This window comes from Eubalaena glacialis, chromosome 3 (genome assembly GCF_028564815.1).
Source record: "Eubalaena glacialis isolate mEubGla1 chromosome 3, mEubGla1.1.hap2.+ XY, whole genome shotgun sequence".
NCBI lineage: Eukaryota > Metazoa > Chordata > Mammalia > Artiodactyla > Balaenidae > Eubalaena > Eubalaena glacialis.
In genome coordinates, this window is record NC_083718.1 from 31,944,715 (window position 1) to 31,964,545 (window position 19,831).

Genomic DNA, 19,831 nt, shown 5'->3' on the forward strand with positions numbered 1-19,831 from the left:
GTAGGTGCGTCGGGTGCGCTAAGGAACCTGGAGCTAAATGGGCTAGTTCTGAGAGAGAGTGACTAAACTACATTAACAAAGGTAAGCCTTCATTGTGTCCTGCCAACATTTGATAGTTGCTTTTGTTGCAAACTAAACGGGTAAAATTTTAAACTGTTCCTCCCCATTAAAGGGATTGAATAAATCGGCCACTTTGGGGCACCTGTGTCTTGCGAATTGTCCAATTGGAGATGGAGGTTTAGAAAGTGAGTTTCAGTCTTGTTTAAGTCTCTTCCCATCAGACTGGTCTCGTGATTTCCTACACACCATGTTACTTCCTGTCTCCCTTTTCTTGGTGTTGTTCATGCCTGGATTGTCTCCTGTACCTGCTCAAACCTTGGTCCATTCTCATTTGTACCATGGAAGTTTGTCATGCCGGATAATTTCAGAGCTAATTTTACTTAAGTTTGTGTTAAGCTGCAAAGCACACATTTTGTATATTTTCTGTTTTTTGTGTTTGTTTATATTTTTATGGTTTCTCTTCAAGAAATATTATGAGAAGGGAAATAGCAAGATGTAAAGAGCAAAAAAGTCATCATTCTCTTTAAATTGTTAGAACATCTATCTGCAATCATAATTATAATGCACTGTGGTATGTGTTAAAATAGGAAATATATGTAATGTCCCGTAGGAGCAGCAAAGTCAGTGGTGTTAGTGGGGGTGTGTCATGGAAGTAATCACAAAGCAGGTGACTGTTGGTTGGGGTCCTGAAACATTAGTGTGTGTTCCCTGTGTCCAGTAGTGGCCTGGAAGGGTCAGGAAGCCTGCCTTTCAATTTGAGGGAACAGAGGGTTTGAGGTCCTCTCTCTTCTATTGCTCTAGTATACTGCATAGCACCTCATAACATACTGGGTTTATAGTTGACATTTAAATCGCTGATTGATCATCAAGGTTGGGATGTATCATTGGAAATGAAAATAGGAAGAGTCTTATGCTTTTTAGGTTTTTCTTTTTTTTCCTATGTCTCAAAAGGTACGTAGTACTTTACTGAGTGGTTGGGAATAAAGTTTCCAGTATTCAGTGTATTCAGTTTTAGTATCTAAATAGAATTAAACTGTTGCTGTAAAGTGGAATAACACTTTGTTACTGACAAGTTTTAGAATGCATCTGTTCGTCAATTACCTGTTTGGGAAGATTGTAGTTAATGATTTTAAGAATGTGGCTATAAACCTCCAATTGACCTAAGAAAAGCAAATAAGTTAAGACTGACAAATGTATAGGCTCTTCATCTTATTGTGTGTGTGGCTTTTTTTTTTCCTTTCAGTTATTTGTCAAGGTATAAGGAACTCTATCACTCTTAAGACAGTAGACTTCACGGGCTATAATCTGAAATGGCAGGGAGCAGATCACATGGTCAAGATCTTAAAGGTGATTTTATGTTTAAACTTCCATGAAAACATATGTGATTGAAGCACATTAACATATTGATACAGATGGCAGTTAATTTTTGTCTTTTAATACATGTGAGTACAGCTTTCATTTTGTTGAAAGAATATGACCAGTTTTCAGTTTGGGATTCTACCATTTAGTAAAGATAGTCCACTTAATTTTAGAAATAAGCGATTTAATATATAATACATAATAATACTTTTATGTATTTTTAGTTACTGAAAACTTTGATTGTGATACTGTGAAGAAAGTATGCCATTATAGTCTTCAAGACTTAAATGAATCAAGTGTTTATTAGCTGCTGTAGTTTATAAAGTCATAAAAATCACTACATCAGCAATTTGTAAATACAGTTTTTAAAATAATGCCTTAACAACTTTACTTTGGTTACAATGACTGTATTTAGGCCTAAAGTTATTTAATAATTTGACATGAAGCCTTTTTAATAGTTTGATGGTACAGATCAGGGATAGGTAAACTATGGCTGGTGGGCTAGATCCAGCCCGTCGCCTGGTTTTGTAAAGAAAGTGTTTTTGGAACATAGTCGCACCCATTGTTTACATGGTAGTTGTGGCTACTTTCACCCTACACCAGTGGGGCAGAGTAGTTACACCAGAAACTGTAAAGCCCAGAAAGCTGGAAATGTTTAAATTTAGATTTCAAAAATTGAAAAATTCTTTGAGCCTATACAGGGCAAGTCCATTAACCCCTGGGGTAGAAAACAGTCAAGAACTTGGGTGCCGAAGCCAAATGGCCTAGGTTCAAATTCCCTTTCTCCCTTTTCATAGCATTTGACCATGGGCAAATCACTTAACGTCTATGCCTCATTATGAGGTTTAAATGAACTCATTTGTATAAATAGTGCCTGGCACATACTAAGCACTGTGTAAGTGATTGGTGTTATTTCTGCTTGGAGCTTTTATAAGTTATTGTTAATAGAAAAATGACACTAATGATTTTCCTTTTAGAGTTATCAAAGGCACTTTGAGTCTTTTATTTTTTCAAGAATGTAATAAGACTTTTTTCATTTACAGTCAGTGTTCCCTGTTACCAAAATTTATTTTATGAATATAAAGAATTGAATGTCTTTAAGACAGTACTTGTGCTTAAATGTCAAACCATTATTTTCCCAAGGCACATCAAACGGGCTCTGCATAGTCCAGGCCTCTAAAGTTTGTGTGCATACCCTAGGTAGCATGTGAGATCCATTTTGTAAATATAGTTTTTAAAATAATGCCTGGGACTTCCCTGGCGGTCCAGCATTTAAGACTCTGCGCTCCCAATACAGGGGGCCTGGGTTTGATCCCTGCTCAAGGAACTAGATCCCACGTGCCTGCCATAACTAAGAGCCCACATGCCACAACTAAAAGATCCGGCATGCTGCAACTAAAGACCCGGCACAGCCAAACAAACAAATAAACAAATAAATAAATATTTTTTAAAAATAAATAAAATAATGCCTTAGGAGTTAGGAAAAGAAAATATTAGAACCTATTTAGCTTTGTATCATTTAAAAAATATCTGTATAGTTTATAATGTACATACATTATATGTATAGAACTTCGTGTATATAATTTGTTAAAAAATAAGATGCATATTAAAAAGTTTTCTTATGGGTTGCCCAGTCAGGTGTTTGGAGACCATTGGAGGACAGAATGATGAAATTTAGAGCCTCAGCAATGATAGAATTTAGAACCAGTTCCCTGACTTAGAAGATAAGGAAAATAATTCATAGACTGTAATTGAGTTGTCCAACTTTACATAACTGTTCAAAAGCAGGTCATCCAGTGGCTGGAATCTAATCACTGACCGACTAGAATCTGGGTCACTGGACTCATAAACCAGAACTGACTGTTTAATTTCTCAGGTTGATTCTCCTGGCATATATGCTTGATATGTGTGTGTGTAAATCTCTGACATAATAAGCTATACTCAGTAGGCGCACCCTGTTTCCTTATTCAAGCACCGTAATTTCATCCCATTAAATCTTTGAAGTATCAGACTACCAGAAGGCATGAAGAAACCTGGGCTGAGAGTCTTCGTTCCAGGAGACCTGATCTTGACTGTATGGCTGGTTTGAGGCGCATCACTCTGAACTGCAGCACGCTCATTGGTGACCTGGGTGCAAGTGCTTTGGCAGAATCTCTTAGTGAGGATTTATGGCTTAGAGGTAAATTCTAAAATTGAAAATATTGAATTTTTAATATGATATATGCTTAGCTTTTGGCATGATACTATTGTGATAGGATTTTTTTTAAAGCCTCATTTTACTGATAGCTTTTATTTTGCTTTTAAACTTTCTCTAAGAGTTGCATATATTCTTTACAGAAAATACAAAGTAACAAGAACAATTACCTATAATCTTAATACCCAGAGATAATCACTGTTCATTTTGGTGCATACACTTTCAGTCTTTTATTTTTCTATAAATATATTTGTACACTTAGGGATTACAAAAGTAGAATTGTAGTATACTTGCTATTTCATATTCCTGTTTCTTTCACTTAATGATGTAGTATGTAGTATTCCATCATATTGATGTCCCATAGTTTAATCAATTCTTTGCAATTAGATTTAGACAGTTTGCTTTTCCCTGTCAGAAACAATGTGAATACGTTGTATATATGTCTCTGTGTCCATTGGGATTACTTCTGTAGAATAAGGTCCTAGAAGTGGAATGACTAAGTGTGACATATTTTTAAGACTTTTTTTTTTTTTAATACTGCAGGTTCTTATTAGTCATCAATTTTATACACATCAGTGTATACATGTCAATCCCAATCGCCCAATTCAGCACACCACCATCCCCACTCCCCCGCGGCTTTCCTCCCTTGGTGTCCATACATTTGTTCTCTACATCTGTGTCTCAACTTCTGCCCAGCAAACCGGTTCATCTGTACCATTTTTCTAGGTTCCACATACATGCGTTAATATACGATATTTGCTTTTCTCTTTCTGACTTACTTCACTCTGTATGACAGTCTGTAGATCCATCCACGTCTCAACAAATGACTCAATTTCGTTCCTTTTTATGGCTGAGTAATATTCCATTGAATATATGTACCACAACTTCTGTATCCATTCATCTCTCGATAGGCATTTAGGTTGCTTCCATTCCCTGGCTATTGTAAATAGCGCTGCAGTGAACATTGGGGTGCATGTGTCTTTTTGAATTATGCTTTTCTCTGGGTATATGCCCAGTAGTGGGATTGCTGGGTCATATGGTAATTCTATTTTTAGTTTTTTAAGGAACCTCCATACTGTTCTCCATAGTGGCTGTATCAATTTACATTCCCACCAACAGTGCAAGAGGGTTCCCTTTCCTCCACACCCTCTCCAGCATTTGTTGTTTGTAGATTTTCTGATGATGCCCATTCTAACTGGTGTGAGGTGATACCTCATTGTAGTTTTGATTTGCATTTCTCTAATAATTAGTGATGTTGAGCCGCTTTTCGTGTGCTTCTTGACCATCTGTATGTCTTCTTTGGAGAAATGTCTATTTAGGTCTTCTGCCCATTTTTGGATTGGGGTGTTTGTTTCTTTAATATTGAGCTGCATAAGCTGTTTATCTATTTTGGAGATTAATCCTTTGTCCATTGATTCATTTGCGAATACTTTCTCCCATTCTGAGGGTCGTCTTTTCGTCTTGTTTATGGTTTCCTTTGCTGTGCAAAAGCTTTGAAGTTTCATTAGGTCCCATTTGTTTATTTTTGTTTTTATTTCCATTACTCTAGGAGGTGGATCAAAAAAGATCTTGCTGTGATTTATGTCAAAGAGTGTTCTTCCTATGTTTTCCTCTAAGAGTTTTATAGTGTCCAGTCTTACATTTAGGTCGCGAATCCATTTTGAGTTTATTTTTGTGTATGGTGTTAGGGAGTGTTCTAATTTCATTCTTTTACATGTAGCTGTCCAGTTTTCCCAGCACCACTTATTGAAGAGACTGTCTTTTCTCCATTGTATACCTTTGCCTCCTTTGTCATAGATTAGTTGACCATAGGTGTGTGGGTTTATCTCTGGGCTTTGTATCTTGTTCCATTGATCTATGTTTCTGTTTTTGTGCCAGTACCATATTGTCTTGATTACTGTAGCTTTGTAGTATAGTCTGAAGTCAGGGAGTCTGATTCTTCCAGCTCCGTTTTTTTCCCTCAAGACTGCTTTGGCTATTCGGGGTCTTTTGTGTCTCCATACAAATTTTAAGATGATTTGTTCTAGTTCTGTAAAAAATGCGATTGGTAATTTGATAGGGATTGCATTGAATCTGTAGATTGCTTTGGGTAGTATAGTCATTTTCACAATATTGATTCTTCCAATCCAAGAACATGGTATGTCTCTCCATCTGTTGGTATCATCTTTAATTTGTTTCATCAGTGTCTTATAGTTTTCTGCATATAGGTCTTTTGTCTCCTTAGGTAGGTTTATTCCTAGGTATTTTATTCTTTTGGTTGCAGTGGTAAATGGGAGTGTTTCCATAATTGCTCTTTCAGATTTTTCATCATTAGTGTATAGGAATGCAAGAGATTTCTGTGCATTAATTTTGTATCCTGCAACTTTACCAAATTCATTGATTAGCTCTAGTAGTTTTCTGGTGGTATCTTTAGGATTCTCTATGTAGAGTATCATGTCATCTGCAAACAGTGACAGCTTTACTTCTTCTTTTCCAATTTGTATTCCTTTTATTTCTTTTTCTTCTCTGATTGCCGTGGTTAGGACTTCCAAAACTATGTTGAATAATAGTGGTGAGAGTGGACATCCTTGTCTCGTTCCTGATCTTAGAGGAAATGCTTTCAGTTTTTCACCATTGAGAATGATGTTTGCTGTGGGTTTGTCATATATGGCCTTTATTATGTTGAGGTAGGTTCCCTCTATGCCCACTTTCTGGAGAGTTTTTATCATAAATGGGTGTTGAATTTTGTCAAAAGCTTTTTCTGCATCTATTGAGATGATCATATGGTTTTTATTCCTCAATTTATTAATATGGTGTATCCCATTGATTGATTTGCGTATATTGAAGAATCCTTGCATCCCTGGGATAAATCCCACTTGATCATGGTGTATGATCCTTTTAATGTGTTGTTGGATTCTGTTTGCTAGTATTTTGTTGAGGATTTTTGCATCTATATTCATCAGTGATATTGGTCTGTAATTTTCTTTTTTTGTAGTGTCTTTGTCTGGTTTTGGTATCAGGGTGATGGTGGCCTCATAGAATGAGTTTGGGAGTGTTCCTTCCTCTGCAATTTTTTGGAAGAGTTTGAGAAGGATGGGTGTTAGCCCTTCTCTAAATGTTTGATAGAATTCACCTGTGAAGCCATCTGGTCCTGGACTTTTGTTTGTTGGAAGATTTTTAATCACAGTTTCAATTTCATTCCTTGTGATTGGTCTGTTCATATTTTCTGTTTCTTGCTGGTTCAGTCTTGGAAGGTTATACCTTTCTAAGAATTAGTCCATTTCTTCCAGGTTGTCCATTTTATTGGCATAGAGTTGCTTGTAGTAGTTTCTTAGGATGTTCTGTATTTCTGCGGTGTCTTTTGTAACTTCTCCTTTTTCATTTCTAATTTTATTGATTTGAGTCCTCTCCCTCTTTTTCTTGATGAGTCTGGCTAATGGTTTATCAATTTTGTTTATCTTCTCAAAGAACCAGCTTTTAGTTTTATTGATCTTTGCTATTGTTTTCTTTGTTTCTATTTCACTTATTTCTGCTCTGATCTTTATGATTTCTTTCCTTCTGCTAACTTTGGGTTTTGTTTGTTCTTCTTTCTCTAGTTCCTTTAGGTGTAAGGTTAGATTGTTTACTTGAGATTTTTCTTGTTTCTTTAGGTAGGCTTGTATAGCTATAAACTTCCCTCTTAGAACTGCTTTTGCTGCATCCCATAGGTTTTGGATCGTCGTGTTTTCATTGTCATTTGTCTCTAGGTATTTTTTGATTTCCTCTTTGATTTCTTCAGTGATCTCTTGGTTATTTAGTAACGTATTGTTTAGCCTCCGTGTGTTTGTGTTTTTTACGTTTTTTTCCCCTGTAATTGATTTCTAATCTCATAGCGTTGTGGTCAGAAAAGATGCCTGATATGATTTCAATTTTCTTAACTTTACTGCGGCTTGATTTGTGACCCAAGATGTGATCTATCCTGGAGAGTGTTCCGTGAGCACTTGAGAAGAAAGTGTAATCTGCTGTTTTTGGATGGAATGTCCTATAAATATCAGTTAAATCTATCTGGTCTATTGTGTCATTTAAAGCTTATGTTTCCTTATTTATTTTCATTTTGGATGATCTGTCCATTGGTGTAAGTGAGGTGTTAAAGTCCCCCACTATTATTGTGTTACAGTTGATTTCCTCTTTTATAGCTGTTAGCAGTTGCCTTATGTATTGAGGTGCTCCTATGTTGGGTGCATATATATTTATAATTGCTATGTCTTCTTCTTGGATTGATCCCTTGATCATTATGTAGTGTCCTTCCTTGTCTCTTGTAACATTCTTTATTTTAAAGTCTATTTTATCTGATATGAGTATAGCTACTCCAGCTTTCTTTTGATTTCCATTTGCATGGACTATCTTTTTCCATCCCCTCACTTTCAGTCTGTATGTGTCCCTAGGTCTGAAGTGGGTCTCTTGTAGACAGCACATATATGGGTCTTGTTTTTGTATCCATTCAGCAAGCCTGTGTCTTTTGGTTGGAGCATTTAATCCATTCACGTTTAAGGTAATTATCGATATGTGTGTTCCTATGACCATTTTCTTAATTGTTTTGGGTTTGTTTTTGTAGGTCCTTTTCTTCTCTTGTGTTTCCCACTTAGAGAAGTTCCTTTAGCATTTGTTGTAGAGCTGGTTTGGTGGTGCTGAATTCTCTTAGCTTTTGCTTGTCTGGAAAACTTTTGATTTCTCCATCAAATCTGAATGAGATCCTTGCCGGGTAGAGTAATCTTGGTTGTAGTTTCTTCCCTTTCATCACTTGAAGTATATCATGCCACTCCCTTCTGGCTTGTAGAGTTTCTGCTGAGAAATCAGCTGTTAACCTTATGGGAGTTCCCTTGTATGTTATTTGTCATTTTTCCCTTTCTGCTTTCAATAATTTTTCTTTGTCTTTAATTTTTGCCAATCTGATTACTATGTGTCTCAGCGTGCTTCTCCTTGGGTTTATCCTCTATGGGACTCGCTGTGCTTCCTGGACTTGGGTGGCTATTTCTTTTCCCATGTTAGGGAAGTTTTCGACTATAATCTCTTCAAGTATTTTCTCTGGTCCTTTCTCTCTCTCTTCTCCTTCTGGGACCCCTATAATGCAAATGTTGTTGCGTTTAATGTTGTCCCAGAGGTCTCTTAGGCTGTCTTCATTTCTTTTCATTCTTTTTTCTTTAGTCTGTTCCGCAGCAGTGAATTCCATCATTCTGTCTTCCAGGTCACTTATCCGTTCTTCTGCCTCAGTTATTCTGCTATTGATTCCTTCTAGTGTAGTTTTCATTTCAGTTATTGTATTGTTCATCTCTGTTTGTTTGTTCTTTAAATCTTCTAGGTCTTTGTTAAACATTTCTTGCATCTTCTCAATCTTTGCCTCCATTCTTATTCCGAGGTCCTGTATCATCTTCACCATCATTATTCTGAATTCTTTTTCTGGAAGGTTGCCTATCTCCACTTCATTGAGTTGTTTTTCTGGGGTTTTATCTTGTTCCTTCATCTGGTATATAGCCCTCTGCCTTTTCATCTTGTCTGTCTTTCTGTGACTGTGGTCTTTGTTCCACAGGCTGCAGGATTATAGTTTTTCTTGCTTCTGCTGTCTGCCCTCTGGTGGTTGAGGCTATCTAAGAGGCTTGATGGGAGGCTCTGATGGTGGGTAGAGCTGACTGTTGCTGTGGTGGTCAGAGCTCTGTAAAACTTTAATCCACTTGACTGTTGATGGGTGGGGTGGGTTCCCTCCCTGTTGGCTGTTTTGCCTGAGGCAACCCAACACTGGAGCCTACCTGGGCTCTTTGGTGGTGCTAATAACAGACTCTGGGAGGGCTCACACCAAGGAGTACTTCCCAGAACTTCCGCTGCCAGCGTCCCCGTCCCCACGGTGAAACAGAGCCACCCCCTGCCTCTGCAGGAGACCCTCCAACACTAGCAGGTAGGTCTGGTCCAGTCTCCCCCGGGGTCACTGCTCCTTCCCCTGGGTCCCGATGCGCACACTATTTTGTGTGTGCCCTCCAAGAGTGGGGTCTCTGTTTCCCCCAGTCCCGTCGAAGTCCCGCAATCAATTCCCACTAGGCTTCAAAGTCTGATTCTCTATGAATTCCTCCTCCCGTTGCTGGACCCCCAGGTTGGGAAGCCCGACGTGGGGCTCAGAACCTTCACTCCAGTGGGTTGACTTCTGTGGTATAAGTGTTCGCCAGTCTGTGAGTCACCCACCCACCAGTTATGGGATTTGATTTTACTCTGATTGCGCCCCTCCTACCATCTCACTGTGGCTTCTCCTTTGTCTTTGGATGCGGGGTATCCTTTTTGGTGTGTTCCAGTGTCTTCCTGTCGATGACCGTCCAGCAACTAGTTGTGATTCTGGTGTTCTCGCAAGAGGGAGTGAGAGCACGTCCTTCTAGTCTGCCATCTTGGTTCCTCCCATTGTTTACATTTTTACTTTCTCTTCCTGTTGTCTATAAACATAATTCCACATAGCTTCAATATAATTTGCCATTCTTATCTTTTCATACTAAATTTAAATTTTATGATTCATAGTTATACTTTTTAACATTGGATTCAGAAGGTTTCATTGTGTTGGTCCATTTTTTAAATTGGTGAAAAATTGGAAATAACCTAAAATAAACTATTGTAAACATCTTCATAAATACAACTTTTCTTTTTCTACTTAAAGATGTATGTTTTTGATTCTCCATTAATCAACTTGCTTGGACAATAGTGTATTAAATAGAAGTTGTTAAGCGTGTTTATGAAGTCAAAAAAAAAGCTTATGATTTGTCTGCCAATTGTTATTTCAAGACAGTGATATTTTAATAATCAAATAGTACATACAAAGAAGTTAAGATTTGTGGTATCACACTAATTACATATTATCATTAAAAATTTATATGATATGTAAAGCATTCTTAAAATAGCTAAGTTGCCTTTTGCTATAATATTAGAAATGGAAATATATATAAATAAAACATGTATATGTAAAACATATTAGGAATTCTGTAATATTAGTACCTGGTGGTATATAATACGGCATCATGGAATGAGAATACAATTAAAATTTTTTTTTTTTATTTAGCATGATTAAACAAAGTGGAAATGTAACTGAAGTATACAAGCTCATTGAGCTATTTTAAGAGTAATTTTATTTCTTGGGCTATTTTTTGTATTTGCCTCAGTTATTTGGAGACATAGAGGTAAGCCAAATCAATAGCTGGGTATATACTTAGATCCAGGTGAGTATAGGGGTAAGATAATGGTGTGAATTGTGTCACATTTATATTGTAATTATGTATGCCTAAAAAAGATGGGAACTTTTACTAGAAATTTTTTTTGTATCTCCTAACACAAAAAGTGTAATTAAAAAAATTTTTAATACAAATGTATTTGCATTAGTTTCTGAAAGTAAAGGAAGGGTATACACATACAAACCACATGCATACAGACATTTTTTTTGGAGGGTAGTTAAGTTAAAAAACAAAATAAAATAGCACAAAATGAACTGAGCTCCTATATATTTTTAAGAGGCACGTTAAATCACACAGGATCATGTGGTGATTATCAATAAGCTACACTGTATGAAATATTTATCCTATATTACCACATACACTCTATTTTACACTCCATCCTAATGCCGCTAAAATGTAGAAAGCAGCAGCATAGCACAGGGAGATCAGCTCGGTGCTTTGCGATGACCTAGAGGGGTGGGATAGGGAGGGTGGGAGGGAGGCTCAAGAGGGAGGGGATATGGGGACATGTGTATGCATATGGCTGATTTGCTTTGTTGTGCAACAGAAACTAACACAGAATTGTGAAGCAATTATACTCCAATAAAGATCTATTAAAATAAATAAATAAAATAACATGAAATATAGTAGATTTGAAGGATAAATATAACCATTTTAACCTATGATGTTTGTTTTCAGTAAATTCAAATTAAATATTTAAATGTGAATTTTAATATATGGCTTGTTCTAAATAAAATATTAACACGTAGGTCTAGTTTTTGCAACCAAATATTTCATATAAAGATACTTGCCTCTTTACTACTGAAATATAGGATAAGTCTCCACATTTCACTCTTTTATCCAGTGGGTTTCATTTGTTTTTTTTGTGTGTTTTCTATATGAAATCAAAGGAGCAGTGAAGGTTGACAGGCTTATTGGAGAGTAACATTGACTCACCTACCACCCAGCAACTTGCAGTCTTATAACTTTTACTGTTTTTACATAGAAAAATTCATCTTAAATTGAAATTTTGGTCTAATTCTGAAGATTCTGTTCGGCAGAAGTCATGGATGTACCTGTGTTTCTCTATCCTTGAGATTCAGAAATGCCAAAGGTGTTCTAAGATTAAATAAACTTGAGTGTTTCTGCATGATACATAAAATGTATCATACTTTGGGATTTTTTAAAAATTTATTTTTCCATTTCTGCACATCTCAATACTTTTGTTTTAGTTAAAATAACTTGTTACTGTAGAGAACTTATATTTTTAAAAAATGCTGGCTTATGTAAAACCTTTTTACAAAACGATCTTTTTTTAATGGCCTTGGCATCATTGTCCAGTGCCTGTTTGATTCCTTTCAAACTGTACACGTTTGAGAGTTGCTCTGTAGACCTTTGGTGCATCTTGATTCCTTCTTTCGTGCTTTGTCAAACATAGGATTGGCCACAAAGAAACCTGTAAGTAATGGAAGGAAACACTCTGCTGGTAAAGAATGTTATGGTCCTGAACCTCTACCACCTGGTGTGTCTGGTTTCCTGCCGTGGCGTACTGCAGAACGTGCAAAAAGCAACAGGTAATGTGTTTGCATTCCCTGTCTTTTTCAGTCGTTCAGAATTCTTTATTTTGGAACTTCTATTACGTGGGCGGTCTCTGGTGCTTTCTATAGAGGAAAAAAGATAACTCACACATGGCTTCTGCCTAATGAGCCCTCTAAGGAAGTAAAACAAAAAGTAATTGGGAGTTTCAAGTTGTTTCTCAAGTGTCACAACAGAGGTAACCCCGTGGGAGTCATGAGGAGACTAAAATTATCTCCAATTGTGCAGGTGAGAAAAGTTTCACTAAAGGCAGGTGTAGTTGAGCCAAGCCCTACAGCACAGAAGTAGGAATTTGGATATGTACGAATGGGAAGAAAGACATTTTAGGCATGGGAAGTAGTTTAATGCAGAATGGATGAGAAATCTGCATTAGACCTATTCTAAATCAACTGGCTTATTAACTCAGTAAATCAGATTTAGTGAGTCAAACTAGCTTTAGCTGATTACTTATCCAGGGGATAACTGTTCAGAGTAATTTTTGTCATAGAACAGTAAATAAAATTGTTGAATTATAGCTTTAGGCTTGCTAAGTGAAATAGATTGCTCTAGATGATTTTCAAGTGACTTACTTGGTAGTATTCATGAAATTGGGGGTTAACAATTGCTTAAGAAAACAAAGAGAATTGATTTTAAATAGTACTTGAAGGAGTTACTGTGTAAAGTATCTGTTCAGTAGCTCATGTTAAATGGATGTTTATAATCCCTATTGGACAACCAACTAATTTTTTGCAAATGGTAATGTGAATTGCTGTTTCATAAACTATAGTGTTGAATCCCCAGTCTTTGCACTTGAGTTTAACAATTCTGTGGTTTCCTATCTTCTTGGTGAGACACTTAATCTCAGGTCCATCCTCATCACACAGAGTGGTAAATTAGAGAACGATTAATATCACCATTTAAAGAAGTGAGACTGAAATCTCAACCATCCTGAACATAGGAGCTGAAGGGGCCTCTCAGCAGTTCAGAGAGTTATCACCAAGCCAGTCGGCTGAATTCTGTTCAGTTTTCTCTGTAGCAGAGCCCTCCAGGTCCTTCTCTTGAGCTTATTTATTTTTATACACAATTCTGTATGGATACTGTACATAATACTAAATAGTTGTATTAACTGGATTTAACTGGTGATGTATTTACATCAAGATCTAACTTCGTTTTGTTGATATCTTTTTAGGGGCTTTCCATTCATCAGACTCGTGATGTATGTAGTCAGGTGCAGGTATGTAGCTATCATATTTATGATATGTAGGGGTCGAATTGGGAAAGGTGGGTGGTCATTCTTTTTGCTTTTTAAACTGACAGAGCCTTACAAGAAACATTTCCCTCTCTGAAATAAATCCATGTAAAACTTGTCTGGTCGCTCTCCCAATGCAACTGTGTAGTTGTGTGGATTTCGCACACAACTGGCAGCCTTGTGGTTATGTCTGTAAACAGGGAAGCCTGTTCTTCAGTCTGCAAATCAGCTGTTACCCAGTGAAACGAACTTGACTGCCATTTCTGACCCCTCACATGGAACTGTCATACTCAAGAATGTTCATATGTTTTCAAGAAATGTTGTTTGCAGGCTATATGTACAAATTCCTGATCTGAAAGCCAATATAAAGCAACATCTCCCAAACCTCTGCTCTCTCACCAAGGCCACACACATTCCCTCGCTTATGGCCTCATGGCAAGCTAATACTGTCAGTATCAGATTCTCCTTCCCGTGGTCTTGGGAGACTGCATAGTTGCTCTGTGAAAGGCACCACTGCTGAGATTGAGAGAAGAGCACCTTGGGTGTCAGTCCTGCCCTTGCATGCCCAGAGGGAGGGGTGTGCGCCTCGCTCTCCTGTTGGGAATTTCCTGTGCTGCAGTTTTGCTGCTTGTTGTGAAAATGATGTCCTAGTGACTTGTCTTCTGCGTAGTTATATAATCCCAGCACACTTCTGTATGATCTGTAGACTTTTATGGGGTTGTGGCCAGGTCAGTTTTTAAATGTTTGGAAATGTCCAATGGAACAACATTGCAGTGGCAGTGACGCTTGACAGGAGAATTGTATTACTGTTACCCTAGTTTTGGCTTAAGGGTGATGAGAAGATGAAATTTTTGATGGGTCAGTTTTAGTTGTGTATGTGTATGTGATTTATTTTTTAAAATTCTAACGTCTGTTACTCACAGCTTAGATACGTTGACTTTCTGATTATTCATCAGTCCCTTTACTGATGTATTTTCCTCCGAAAAACTACATTTTCTTCCAGACTGTTTTCGTCTGATGGTAAAGAATAAATTTTTCATTTGCAGTATAAAGTTGATCCGAGAAAAAATGTTTGCCTTGGCTCTTCACTTGGCTTCTGTGAAAGAAACTTAATAACATGGGCAATTCCCATTACTAATCCTAACCATGTACAACAGAGGTCTGTACAGTAACATAGCAAAAATAAGTTACTGTACTTTTACTTAGTCATTGCCTGTTTTAGACTAAGGAGCAGTGAGAGACATTTATAAATAATGATACCTCAGATCACTTTTGTTAAATGTCCTCTAATATGTGGATATTTGGTATCTGGCTTGTGTTATCTTTTATACAATCTTGTCTTCTTTCTTTGCACTTCAGTTTAACAACTCTGTGGTTTCCTATCTTCTTCTTGTGACACTCAGGTCCATCAGAATTTCCTGTGACTGTGACAGTAGAGAGTCCTTCCTCCTCAGAAATCGAAGAGGTCGAAGATTCCTCAGAAAGTGTTCAGGAAGAGCCAGAGAAAATCAGTTTGAAACAAGAAGCATTGCAGGTACGAAGTTATCACTTAAAAGCTATAGAGAAGATTATTTTTCAAATGGAAGCCTGATTGCAACACTGCACAGCTTGAGTGAGGGTTCTGTTTTCTCCTCCCATCTGCATTGTATCCCCTTGAATGGTTCCTTAAGCTTAGACCAAGGTAAATGGTGGACATTTGAACTCTAAGAAATAAAAATCAAAACATGTCGTTAGTAATATAGTTTCCTTTCCTTAGAACCTTAGGATATTCGATTTAGGGAGAACCTTAGTGATCATAAGATAAAGAAATTGAGTTCTGAATGAATATAGTCAGCTGATTCAGTGCTCTTGTTTTACAAATGAGAAAATTGACAGTTCTAGTTGAACTCTCTTTTTATAAGAGGAAAATATGGCCTCATTTTAAATAAAAGTAAGGTTGAAAGATGTTTTGATGTTAATATTCTCCTTTCCTAAAATAAAAAACATCAAGAAGCTACGTTATATTCCCTCATAAACCTGACATCTAATGTGATTCCATACTTTTGTTTGTATGGACAGAAAAGAAAAATTGATTTTCATAAGAAACTTTTGCACCTCAAAAATAATATATTTGTTTTATTTCAGCTTTAGTGCAGAGCTGAACATTTCTAGTAAATAAGGGAATACCATTTGGGGGAACCTTGTCTTTGTGCTACAAAGTCCATGTTTAATTTTTTTAAATTATTTAATATGATTCTCTTTTCGTATGAAACATGAAACTTGACAGGTTTCAGAACTAATTATCCCATTATTGTAGGACTATGGTAATTACTCTTTGATTTTCAAAAGAGAAAGTTAGATTTTTATGTTTTTAATTAAAATTAATGATAATATAGAGAAATTTTAAGAAAACTTAGAAAATTATGAAATGTTACAGTAGGAGAAATCTGTAGTTCATGTAGAGTTACCCCCTTTCATTTTATAAATGAGCACCTACAATTTGTAGCACGTAAGTGGTTTCTTAGTAAATTGCAGAGTACGACAAGACCCTAGAGCATCTAACCCGCATTCCTTGTCATTTTGGATGTGTTGTATTCATTTCCTTCATGAGTAGAACAGGAGATTGTATTTCTAAAAGCAGTGATAGACTGGGGAAGACCAAGAACTTTAAACACTGGGACCACAGAATAGCAGATTCAGAATGCACTGAGAACCCTTGCAGCTCTTCTCCGTTTTGACAAGACACTACAAGGATGGTATCAAAGTGTTTAAGTACATAAGCCAACAACAGTCAAGAGATTTCAACATAGTTTTGAAAGACGGAAGACAAGTGGAAGAGTGTGAAACTGAAGCAGTAGAACAGAGGAAAAGCATCACCTAGAATATGCACAGGGACCACCTGCAACTGAGGAGGATTCTGACCCCACCTGCAGAAGTACCCCCATGCTCAGATGCACATGTAGGAGAGAGGGTGGAGTTAGTTAAAAGTGTCACTGAAATAGGGGAGCTCATTGAAGGGTTGTGTTTGGAGGAGTGGACTCCTAGCCCCGCCCTCACACTCCTGAAATGAGACGATTTCATTTTGAAAACAGTGAAACTGGGGAGAACTAGGGCAGCTAGTGTGAGTTTTTACACCCTAGAAAAGAGTGTTTGGGGGGGATCCTATTACAGTCACTCCCCACTTCTTCCTGCATAAGAAGCCAATCAGTCGTTGACTTCAGGGAGCTTTCTGCGCTCATTCTTAAATAGAAAATAACTGTCATTTGCCTGATAGTTGAGTAAAGCTTACAACATGAGAGAGGGGGAAAAAGAGTGAAAACATATCCTGGTAGGACCGGGGACAATTTAGGGAACAAAATAATTTAAGCAAAAACCCTAATTAGTATCCTGAGAGAGGTTTAAAAAGAGCTAGCAACTATAAAATAAGACTAGGGTGTTAATTAAAAAGAGAATGGTCAGAAAGCAAGAGAGGTGTCTTGGAAATGAAAATATGGTTGCTGAAATAAATTCAGTAGGAATTTTAAAAATTTCTCAGTATATAAAAAAGAACGATACATGGAAAATGTGATAGCAATATGTTAGAGAGGCTGCATCTGGGAGATCCAACATGTTACTATTAGAAACTCCAGACCCAGACAAAAAAATGGAGGGAAGCTGTCAAAGGGCAACAAAATTCCCCACAGCTGAAAGTAGACATCAGGCCTCAGACTGAAAATAGTTACTCAAGTTTTGAGCAAGATGAACAAGAATAGACTCATACCTAGGCACCCTTCATTGTGAAACTTTAAAATACTGAAAAACTAAATTAAAATAGATTGGGCTTCCCTGGTGGTGCAGTGGTTAAGAATCTGCCTGCCAACGCAGGGGACATGGGTTCCATTCCTGGTCCGGGAAGATCCCACATGCCGTGGAACAACTAAGCCCACGTGCCACAACTACTGAAGCCTGCACGCCTAGAGCCTGTGCTCTGCAACAGAAGAAGCCACTGCAATGAGAAGCCCGTGCACCGCAACGAAGAGTAGCCCCCGTTCACTGCAACTAGAGAAAGCCCGCGCAGCAATGAATACCCAATGCAGCCAAAAATAAATTAATTAATTAATTAAAAAAAAAAAAAAGAATAAAATACTGAGAGGACATCCATTCCAGAGAGAAAAATACTGGTCACCTAAAAAAAAAGTTAAAATCTGACTTTATCATAGTTGTCATCAGCACCATGGATGCTGGAAGGCATTAGAAAGATACCTCCAAATTTTTCCAGCACATAATTTTCACCCTAGGGTTTTGTATCCAGCCAAACTATCAGTCATAAGTGGAGGCTGAATGAGATATTTTGTACACAAAGAAATTTGAAAAATTTACCTCCTGTGCTACACCTTAAGCTATTTATAGAAATAATCCAGCAAAATGAGGCAATAAACCAAGAAGGAAGGTAATAGGGAATTCAGTGCAGAGAGCAGCTAGTCTAGATTGGAGAGGCTTCTATTGATTGTGTGATTGAGAGCTTAGAAACACCTTGAGGCATATTGTACTTACTAGGTATTAGGCACTGTTGGAAGGGAGAAGGGAGAGGAAGAGGAGAAGGAACTTGAACTCCAGAGGAGAAAAGGCTATACTGACATAAACATGAAGCAAACTAAACTATGGTTGATTTTTAACCTACTATTGGTGAGGAAGAGAAGAATCCACTTAAACTTGACACTATAGATGCCCCCGTTTTCAGTGACACACAGGGGTAATGACCACCTATCTAATTTGTTGTCCAAACCAGAACTTGTCCAAACTCCTTACACTTCAATAGTGTAAGGAGGCGCTCTAATGCTGTAACATCAGGACAACAGGTATAAACTGGAACAGCCCAAGGCGGCTTGGGGTATGTGGTCACCCTGCACAAGGGCAGTGACACTGACACAGTATGGAACGAGGTGTAGTCTATACACAGAGACACAGTACATCTGCAGTGGGCAATATTAATTTAATTGTAATAATGGCAATACTGTCTTGGTTTGCAGCTTTTATTGTCAACTTGCATGTAATAACAAATAACTAACCTAAACTATATTTAGTATGTATTAGTATTAACTTGGTATGTACTGAAATGTATTGTGTACTAGTATGTACTTAGTATATATTAGGCTGTAAGTGTTTTTGCATATATTAACTCATTTAATCCTCTGAATAGCCTTATGAGGTTGGTGCTAATATCATTCCCACTTTTGAGAAAAGGATGCTAAGACAGGGAAGGAACTTGCCCAGGCTGTACCAAATTTAGGGTTGGATCGAGGCTTTGAGTTTAGGCTCTCTGCCTGTTCTCTTAAACCTTACTCCCTACTGACTCTCAAATGACAGAAGACTTAACTGCACATAGAACAGAATATAAATTTCAACTTTGACAACGTAAAAGCTAGGTTTGGAAGGTAGACAGGAGGTAGAAAAAAGGGAAGATGGTATGAATGTCCTCATTTTACAAAGTGTGACGTTGAGAGAGTTTATAGTGGATCAACAATGTAGGTTTTTAAGTATATCCCTACAAGTCAAAGAGATCATGAGCAGTGGAATAACTAATGATGACATAACTTTACTGAGCAGTGTGGACATAGGAAAGAGTGTAAAGGAACTAAATCCTTACTTAGTAAATCAGAAAGTGAACAGATAATGCCTCAAATTTAGTCAGAAAATAGTCATGTAAGAGTATTACTTGGAAATGGAGAAGAATTCAAAATAACAATAGTTGGACCTCCCTGGTGGCACAGTGGTTAAGAATCTGCCTGCCAAGGTAGGGGACACAGGTTCGAGCCCTGGTCCAGGAAGATCCCACATGCCGTGGAGCAATGAAGCCCGTGCGCCACAACTATGGAGCCTGCGCTCTAGAGCCTGCGAGCCACAACTACTGAGCCCACGTGCCACAGCTACTGAAGCCCGCGTGCCTAGATCCTGTGCTCCACGACAAGAGAAGCCACTGCAATGAAGTGTAGCCCCCGCTTGCCGCAACTAGAGAAAGCCTACACGCAGCAACGAAGACCCAACACAGCCAAAAATAAATAAATAATAATTTAAAAAATAAGAATAAAAAATAACAATAGTTGACGTAAACCTCATAAAAAAGGAAATCCAAACAGCCAGTAAACACAGAAAAGTATACGACTTCATTAAGTAATAAGAGAAAAGTGAGTCAAAACCAATGAAACTACATGCCAATCAGATTGACAAATACATAAATAA

At 37.5% G+C, this 19,831-nt stretch overlaps 1 protein-coding gene across 1 annotated transcript in view; it reads left to right on the forward strand.

Moving 5' to 3' along the window:
- Positions 1 to 180: 180 nt before the first annotated feature.
- The window catches only part of LOC133087800 (centrosomal protein of 78 kDa-like), a 28,248-nt gene continuing 8,597 nt past the window's right edge, over positions 181 to 19,831 (forward strand). The window contains 6 exon segments of the mRNA XM_061185431.1: positions 181 to 245; positions 1,304 to 1,407; positions 3,424 to 3,598; positions 12,248 to 12,383; positions 13,574 to 13,618; positions 15,037 to 15,167. Coding sequence (XP_061041414.1) covers positions 1,390 to 1,407; positions 3,424 to 3,598; positions 12,248 to 12,383; positions 13,574 to 13,618; positions 15,037 to 15,167 — 505 coding nt within the window. The 5' untranslated portion in view covers positions 181 to 245; positions 1,304 to 1,389.